This window comes from Calliopsis andreniformis, chromosome 10 (genome assembly GCF_051401765.1).
Source record: "Calliopsis andreniformis isolate RMS-2024a chromosome 10, iyCalAndr_principal, whole genome shotgun sequence".
NCBI lineage: Eukaryota > Metazoa > Arthropoda > Insecta > Hymenoptera > Andrenidae > Calliopsis > Calliopsis andreniformis.
Genome location: NC_135071.1, coordinates 9,518,074 through 9,525,921, shown reverse-complemented (window position 1 = coordinate 9,525,921; position 7,848 = coordinate 9,518,074). Strand labels below are relative to the sequence as shown.

Sequence of the window (7,848 nt, the reverse complement as noted above, 5' to 3'; positions counted from 1 at the left end):
CTGTGCGTGAGTCTTGTTCCCGGGAAGATTCATATAACCTCTCTCTATTTGTACAGTATTTGAAAAAATATGCATATTTGTGGTATTTCGTTGTTCTCATTAAAAAATCAGTAACTCCTCTAAAAGAAGTATATATTTGTGTGTGATACACCAAAAAGTGTTGTTTGGTGAAAATTTGGAATACTAAGGTTGACAGCTCGACCATTACTCTAAATTAAGGCTACGTGTATTGTACTATGATTTAGAGATCTGAAAACGATTAGAAAATTTAATCTATTCTCAACTTAACCAATTCTTAATTAACAAGTTTGCTTCTATTTTCACTCATATTATCAATAACTGTGGTTGTGTCTCAGAATTGTGTATTCTGCTCATTTGGCTTCACGTACCAAATGTCAAAAAACAAATTAAACTTGACACTACCTCCTGGCTCCATAGAACCAGTACCAGCTATTTCACCTTCGCCTCCAGTACCACCGCTTCCCATTTATTCTGAGCCACCAGTAATTCCAGAGTAAGTAAATCGTACTATAATGAGCATAACATTTCATTGTAAAAAGTATAAATTATACTAATTAATATCTATTTGTTTTGTTATTTGTGTCTGTAATAACTATAGCGGAGCTATGGGAAAAATGAGCATAGATGCTATTCAAGAAAGATTAGAAGAGTTAGAAATGGATGAGGAACAAAGGAAAAGATTAGAAAGTTTTTTGGGACAAAAAGAGAAAGTAGGAGAACTCTGTGATGAAGACTTTGAGAAACTTGGGGAACTTGGTGCTGGCAATGGCGGAGTTGTTATGAAAGTGAGGCATAAAAAATATGGGCTTATTATGGCCAGAAAAGTAAGATTTTATTTAATATAACTTGAAAATCATTCTATTAAAAAATACAATAATAATTAATGTATAACATTTCAGTTAATACATTTAGAAGTTAAGCCTGCTATTAAGAAGCAAATAATCAGAGAACTAAAAGTTCTTCATGAGTGTAATTTTGCGCACATAGTTGGCTTTTATGGTGCTTTTTATAGGTTTGTATTTATATACGTATTTTTGGAATTATAACATCAAACTCATAAAACTAGCAGATTAAGCTTACAGCAAAAAAATACTATAATTCTTAATCTAAATTTAGTTTTCATTAAATTTAGTACTGCAAATTATATTTTACTTCTTACAGTGATGGCGAAATTAGCATATGTATGGAATACATGGATGGAGGATCTTTAGACTTAATACTGAAAAAAGCTGGGAGGATTCCAGAACCTATATTAAGTACAATCACTTCTGCAGTAAGTAATAAAAAGATATTCTGCTTACAAATTCTGTTAGCTTATTCTATGTAACTATCACAACTTATCAAAAGTCTAGAAATATACGACTATTCATGAACTCTAAACAAGTATTTTAAGCATTCAGTAATAAGTTTCACGGGCTATAATTCCGTTAGGAAATTTCCGAATGCAGAGCCTTCTTAATTCATCGTAGGTCCAAAGAAATGCACCAAGTGGCAAACATGGCCAATACCAATAAGGACTTAAAGGCATAGTTTTTAATATCTTTGAAGTCCCTGGCACATACAATAGACTACCAGTTAAAATAATTTCAAAAATAAAAGAAAAATTCAGAAACCAGTTATCCATTCCTTGTTGGAAAATCGAATTAACTCTCGTTTTACACATTATTAAATCTATAAGCTGTGTAATAACAATGGACAAGAAATATCCAGTACGAGCTTCATTCAGTAAATTCATTCTAGTATCATATGGCCATGTTTGCCCATAGGAATCTCTTAAATCATTAATAGACTTGTTATCCCAATCTAATCTTAATCCCAATAGACGATCAGGTAGAAAACCATTCAACATAAGAATCAAAAAATAGGTGTAAAAGCCAGCTAGAGATTGTGTCATACCGATCTGACCATAGGCAACCGATATTAATCGTTTATTTACAAGTTTATCGTACTGTGGGTTTCTTGGTGCACGATGCATTATATCAGACTCTGCTTTCTCATATGCTAATGCTATTGCTGGAAGCAAGTCTGTACCAATGTCTATACAGAGAATCATTTCGAGAACAATGGGCAGAGGAATACCAAAAAGAAGACTAGATAACATGGGTAGCATCTCAGGTACACTAGATGTTAAAGTGTATGCAATGGATTTTTTAAGATTATCAAATATCAATCTACCTTCTTCAACACCGGTCACAATCGAAGCGAAATTATCATCCATCAGAATCATGTCAGCAGCATTTTTCGCAACATCTGACCCGGTGATACCCATAGCCACTCCGATATCGGCTTTTCTCAGTGCAGGAGAGTCATTAACACCGTCCCCAGTCACAGCAACGATCTCTCCCAACCTTTGACAGCTTTCCACAATAAGTAACTTTTGCTGTGGAGAAGTCCTTGCAAAAACTATTTCCTCATACTTTCTGATAACATTATCCAGCTCCTCAGAGTTCATATTCCTTAGCTCTGCGCCAGTGACAATTATCGCATGAGAATCAGTGTCTGCTATTTGTGTATATGATTTATTCTGTAGTATTGCTTTTTCATATCTAGTTTCGTGTCCTTCACTGATAATGCCGACTTTCTTCGCTATAGCCATTGCTGTTACAGGATGATCACCTGTTACCATTATTATCTTTATGCCAGCTGTGCGACATTTCCTCACCGCGTCTGGCACAGCTGGTCTTGGAGGATCTAACAAACTTATAAACCCAACAAAGCGATAACCTTTTGTTGGGAAGTTGTATGTGTTTGGAGAGTCAGTATTAAATTTATAGTCTGGGCCATAGGTGCTACCAGGAAGTTTCAGATCACAGTAACCTAACACACGTTCTCCTAAGTATCCCAACTCAACGCAAGCTCGACGAGATATAGTCTGATCCATTGGCGTCATATTCTTTGTTTCTCCTTCTGTGGTCAGTATGTGGGTGCAATTTTCTAGTATCACCTCTGGAGCACCTTTCAAGATCATTATGTACCCATCTTCTTCCTTGTGTATGGACATTTGATACTTAGTTATGGAACTGAAAGGAATTTCTGCTACTTTTGGATACGCTTCGCGGAACTTCTCTGTTGCGTGGATGTGCTCGCAGAATCTGAGGATTCCTGTTTCTGAAGCGTCACCCACTATCTCTCGTTCATCAATTGGACTTATGAGAGTGAACTCTGTGAGGAACTCAGCTCGTAGGCAAAGTGTAGCGTTTTTGATCATGATGTTAAATGCTGGCTTCTCCATTAGTAGGTTCTTCTCCACACCCATCATTTCACTTGGAGGAAAATTGTACCTGGTGTGACCAAACCACAAGTTGGACACAGTCATCTTGTTTAGAGTGAGAGTTCCTGTCTTATCCGAACAAATGGTTGAAGTCGATCCGAGAGTCTCCACTGCTTCTAGATTTTTTACTAAGCAATTCTTGGCAGCCATTTTCTGAGCTGTGAGAGTTAAGCTTGTAGTGACTGTTACCAGAAGAACTTCTGGCACATTGGCTATTATAATTCCAATCAAATAAGTGAAAGCCTTCAGTATATCAGGATCGAGTGACAAAGATAGGAAAAAGAATAATACTCCAAATAATATGGAAACGGTAATGATTATTTGGACAAAGTGTTTGATCTCTTTGGCTATAGGTGTCTCACTTTTTTCAAGTTGGGAAGTGAGACCAGCCAATCTACCTATCATTGTTCTATCACCAGTCGCAATTACTATCCCTTGGCCATCCCCATCCACGGCAAAGGATGAGAAGAAGGCAACATTAGATGATTCTAAAGGATTATCATCAGTAGGATAGTCTGTTCTGACCACTGGTTCACTTTCACCAGTGATACTAGAATTCTCAACTCTCAGTCCTCTGCATTCAATAATCCTAATATCAGCTGGTATTTTATCTCCAAATTTAATGTGAACTAAATCCCCAGGGACTAAATCTTCAGTTGCTATCCTTAGTTTAACACCATCTCTTATTACTGTTGCAAAAGTGGGCACCATTTTCTCGAAAGACTCCATCACCTGTAAAATGTTTTTAAATTATTGCTCCAGTCATCACCTAAATTGATTACGTTACATGTATGCACTCTCCTTACCTTTGTATTTTTACTTTCTTGTATGTAAGCGAAGATACCAGAGATTAAACAGATAAAGGTAATAATAAGGCCCACCCACTCAATGCCACCACCAGTGTCTTCAATCAGGACACTAACACCATATAAAATAAAGCACAATGCTGAGCAAATCCACAACAATGATGCAAATCCATGAAACATGCATTTTAAAAATTTTATATATTCTGGAGTTACTTTAGGAGGAGACAGAGCATTTGGTCCTTCTAGAAGCAAAAGGTTCTGCGCTGCTTCTTCTGTCAAACCTTTAACAGCATCTGTATTCAATTTCTCGCATAATTTTTGTAATGGGATTGTATGATCGTTTGTGCTCAGTTCTTGTTGGAGGTCTCGAATCTCATCTTCTGTGAGCTTTCTCTTAACTACTTGGCTGGATGGGGCCTTTTTCAATATGGGTATTTTTGATGATACTGAGTGCATTGTATTTGAAGAAGATGTTCTAATCTAAAGCAAATTGTATCTGAACTGATGTGAAAATTGATTGCATTTGTTAGGCAATTGTTTAATGGCTGAAGTCATGACCTATTTGATCAATTTTATAGTTTCAGAAAGGCTCTGAATTTGAATTATTGATATCTTTTTTTTCTTCTCATATATTAAGTTTGGTTTCTATTCTAGGTACTGAAAGGTCTCAGTTATTTGAGGGATAAGCATGCAATTATGCATAGAGATGTAAAACCGAGTAATATTTTAGTAAACAGTGCTGGAGAAATTAAAATTTGTGATTTTGGGGTCTCGGGACAGTTAATTGATTCCATGGCCAACTCATTTGTGGGGACAAGAAGCTATATGTCGGTAAGAAATTATTAAGTACAACTCTTATCAATATTAAGTATTATATTACTTTAAAATTTTGTAATATTTGTTTTGATTCACAGCCAGAAAGACTCCAAGGCACACATTACTCTGTACAAAGTGATATCTGGTCTTTAGGATTATCACTCGTTGAAATGGCCATTGGAATGTATCCAATTCCACCTCCAGATGAGAAAACATTAGCTACAATATTCAGTACACCCCCAGGTCAACCTCCAGCAGATAGTGCTACCACTAATAATACATCTACTCCAACAACACAGTCCCCTGGACATAGTTAGTTCTCCTTTTATTATATTTACACTTACATTTTATTACCATAACATTATTGTACAGTTTATTAACAGTGTTATCATCTTATCTATTTTTCTATATAGAATTATTTTGAATTTGTATATATGTTAGGTGCAAGTAGTCCTCGACCTATGGCCATTTTTGAATTGCTGGATTATATAGTCAATGAACCACCTCCAAAACTGCCTGCTGGGATCTTCAGCGACGCTTTCACAGACTTTGTTGATCGTTGCTTGAAAAAGAATCCTGCTGAGAGAGCGGATTTGAAGACATTGATGGTATTTTAATAATCTGTTCATTTTATAAGCTTTAAAATCTTTAATTAATAATTTGATTTGTTCTTTAGAATCACGAATGGATAAAGAAAGCTGAGTCTGAAAATGTGGATATTGCTGGATGGGTATGTCGTACAATGGATTTGCAACCGACTACTCCAACCCGTTTAGCAAACGTACAATCCTGAATAAATGTCACTCTTACATACTTGACTACCTATATACGCGTTCAGTACTCTTAAAAGGACTTTAGTTCCCTTTCGTTCAATTGATATGAACAGTGGCGTCTAAATTTCTTTTTCTTTTCTTTTCTCTCATTATAACAATCCCTGAGACAAAAGAAATCGCGATTTTGAAAACTGACTCACTTCCTAGACTTTGCCATTGTTTATACATTGTACTTCGCATAACATTATTAAGTAAAAGCATTTATTAAATAGATCTTTAGATACCTTTAGATACAAGATATATATTGAAGACTTTTTTTAAATAATAGAATTTAATTATTCATAGACATACATTGTTATTTCATTTAATCCTAAAAATAAAATCTGGGGTATTAGATTGCTTTATCATCGTCTGCTTTCAAAGTCGCGACAACAATCGTGTAAAATGATTGTGATATATAACTATTTTACTGTACATATAGTATATAACAACTACTGAAAGTCTGTATTAATATTTGCATAAAAATACGTCACTGTGCTTCGATTTGATTTTATTTTATACATTTTTTGTATCTTCATTTTATACTACGTTGAAAGTATGTAAGATAAACGATTATCATTATAAGTTTAATATTATTGTACACCTATAGGCAAATTATGTTCCCTGCGATGATGTTAGAATACATGAAACAGGCATCGGTTTTATGGAAACATGATTCAAGGAAAAAGTGTTAACTAGAGATCAAGTTACTAGTATAACATTTGTACCTGACATTCGTAGAACATTCATAACATTGATAACATTGACAAAAAGACTTTTGTTCTATCGTTACTAGAGCATCATGCTATTTTTTACGGAAACTAAAATTGTAGTTAAATACGACAGTATTTCGAATAGTGAGTCTTTAATATGACAGTCATGTAATATTATGAATAGTACTTTATTATAACTTGTGCAATTTAATAGTAATCCTGAAATACTATTTTAATTAGCACTGATCAATATTACCATGTTGTATAGGAAAATATTTTCATCCATAGAATGATATAATACATTTTTCCAAATATGTTAATTCTTATACTGAAAAAAAAAAAAATTAAATTTTATAGGTATATAACATAATTTTTATGCGTGTCCATGTGTTCACACTATATTAAATATATACAGTTATTATGTGTAGTTACGCATCAAGTCTTGTGCAATTCTTGTAAACTATACTTGGAAAATCAAACACTCATTTGTATTTATACTTGAGTGACTAATTGTAATCGAGAGATGTTAATTTTTCATATTACTATATAATGAAAACATATAAGATTTAAAATCTTAAATCAACACTAATGATAATAAATAATACTACAAATATAGAAATTAATTTCCTTGCTGCAATTTAGTAATTTTGTTTTTATTACTTGGTTTATGCTAATAGTCAAATTTAATATTCATAAGCATAATTGCTTATAACTGTAATGTTCTGAAAAAGAGTGTCTATATGTATATAGTATGTATATTGATAGTATAAACGTTCTTTTTCCGTTGTAAACAAATATAATTTGTATTAAGATCGTCACGATAGAACTATTGATAGGAAAGATTCATTATATTTATAACGTTATGATAGTAAGTCTTTCCCGGAGTTATTCGTGTTTGCTTAGCCACTATATCAGCAGGTATAGTTAGCCTTTCCCGATTTGGCTAAAAAATATCGGACTGTACTAAGAGCGTACTGTGATGTTCGCAAGCTGGTGGTTCTCACTGTCTCGGCGTAAGACGCTCAAGAACTGATCTTTGGTATTATGTTTTATATGCTTGATGCTATATTTACTGTAATCTTATATTATAAACCAAAATAGTTAAGAAAAATGTAAAATACTATACGATTGAAAATTCTATTGAGAACAATGAATCTTGACTGTCGATTGTCTGGCACTCGTAGAGAGATATATAAATATTTCTTGTTGCAAATCTGTGCGTGATACTGTTGTATCGATTCTATATGTTGTAATTATTCAAAGAATAAATTTATCCTACATTAAAATAGAACTTTCATAATTCAACAACTTAAAAAGGATGCGTAATAATATTAATACAGAAAACAGTTAATAGTAAATATGTTTATATTACCTTACAAAAATTTTACATTATATTATAATACAGGTAT

The 7,848-nt window shown here is 33.5% G+C and overlaps 2 protein-coding genes across 2 annotated transcripts; one reads left to right on the top strand and one right to left on the bottom strand.

The window, feature by feature from the left end:
* The first annotated feature begins 34 nt into the window (after positions 1-34).
* On the top strand, positions 35-7,840 carry Dsor1 (mitogen-activated protein kinase kinase 1). The gene is made up of 8 exons (XM_076386706.1): positions 35-514; positions 620-845; positions 921-1,033; positions 1,183-1,294; positions 4,753-4,929; positions 5,013-5,226; positions 5,356-5,522; positions 5,591-7,840. The coding sequence occupies exons 1-8, from the start codon at positions 393-395 to the stop codon at positions 5,705-5,707; spliced, it is 1,248 nt and encodes a 415-aa protein (XP_076242821.1). The 5' UTR covers positions 35-392; the 3' UTR covers positions 5,708-7,840.
* Positions 1,418-5,948, bottom strand: LOC143184458 (sodium/potassium-transporting ATPase subunit alpha). Its single transcript, XM_076386704.1, has 3 exons — positions 5,914-5,948; positions 4,099-4,504; positions 1,418-4,024 (listed from the first exon to the last, which is right to left on the bottom strand). Exons 1-3 carry the CDS (start codon positions 5,946-5,948, stop codon positions 1,418-1,420), a joined length of 3,048 nt encoding a protein of 1,015 aa, XP_076242819.1.
* Positions 7,841-7,848: the final 8 nt, after the last annotated feature.

Excerpts from the sequence above, each read along its gene's own strand:
- LOC143184458 (XM_076386704.1), bottom strand. The coding sequence starts at position 5,948 with ATGCTTTTACTTAATAATGTTATGCGAAGTACAAT. Across the intron at positions 4,505-5,913 it reads AATGTTATGCGAAGTACAAT|CCAAGTAGTTAAGAGAAAGC; the intron begins GTATAAACAATG and ends GGCCCCATCCAG. Across the intron at positions 4,025-4,098 it reads AAGAAAGTAAAAATACAAAG|GTGATGGAGTCTTTCGAGAA; the intron begins GTAAGGAGAGTG and ends AACATTTTACAG.
- Dsor1 (XM_076386706.1), top strand. The coding sequence starts at position 393 with ATGTCAAAAAACAAATTAAACTTGACACTACCTCCTGGCTCCATAGAA. Across the intron at positions 846-920 it reads GGCTTATTATGGCCAGAAAA|TTAATACATTTAGAAGTTAA; the intron begins GTAAGATTTTAT and ends ATAACATTTCAG. Across the intron at positions 1,295-4,752 it reads TAAGTACAATCACTTCTGCA|GTACTGAAAGGTCTCAGTTA; the intron begins GTAAGTAATAAA and ends TTTCTATTCTAG.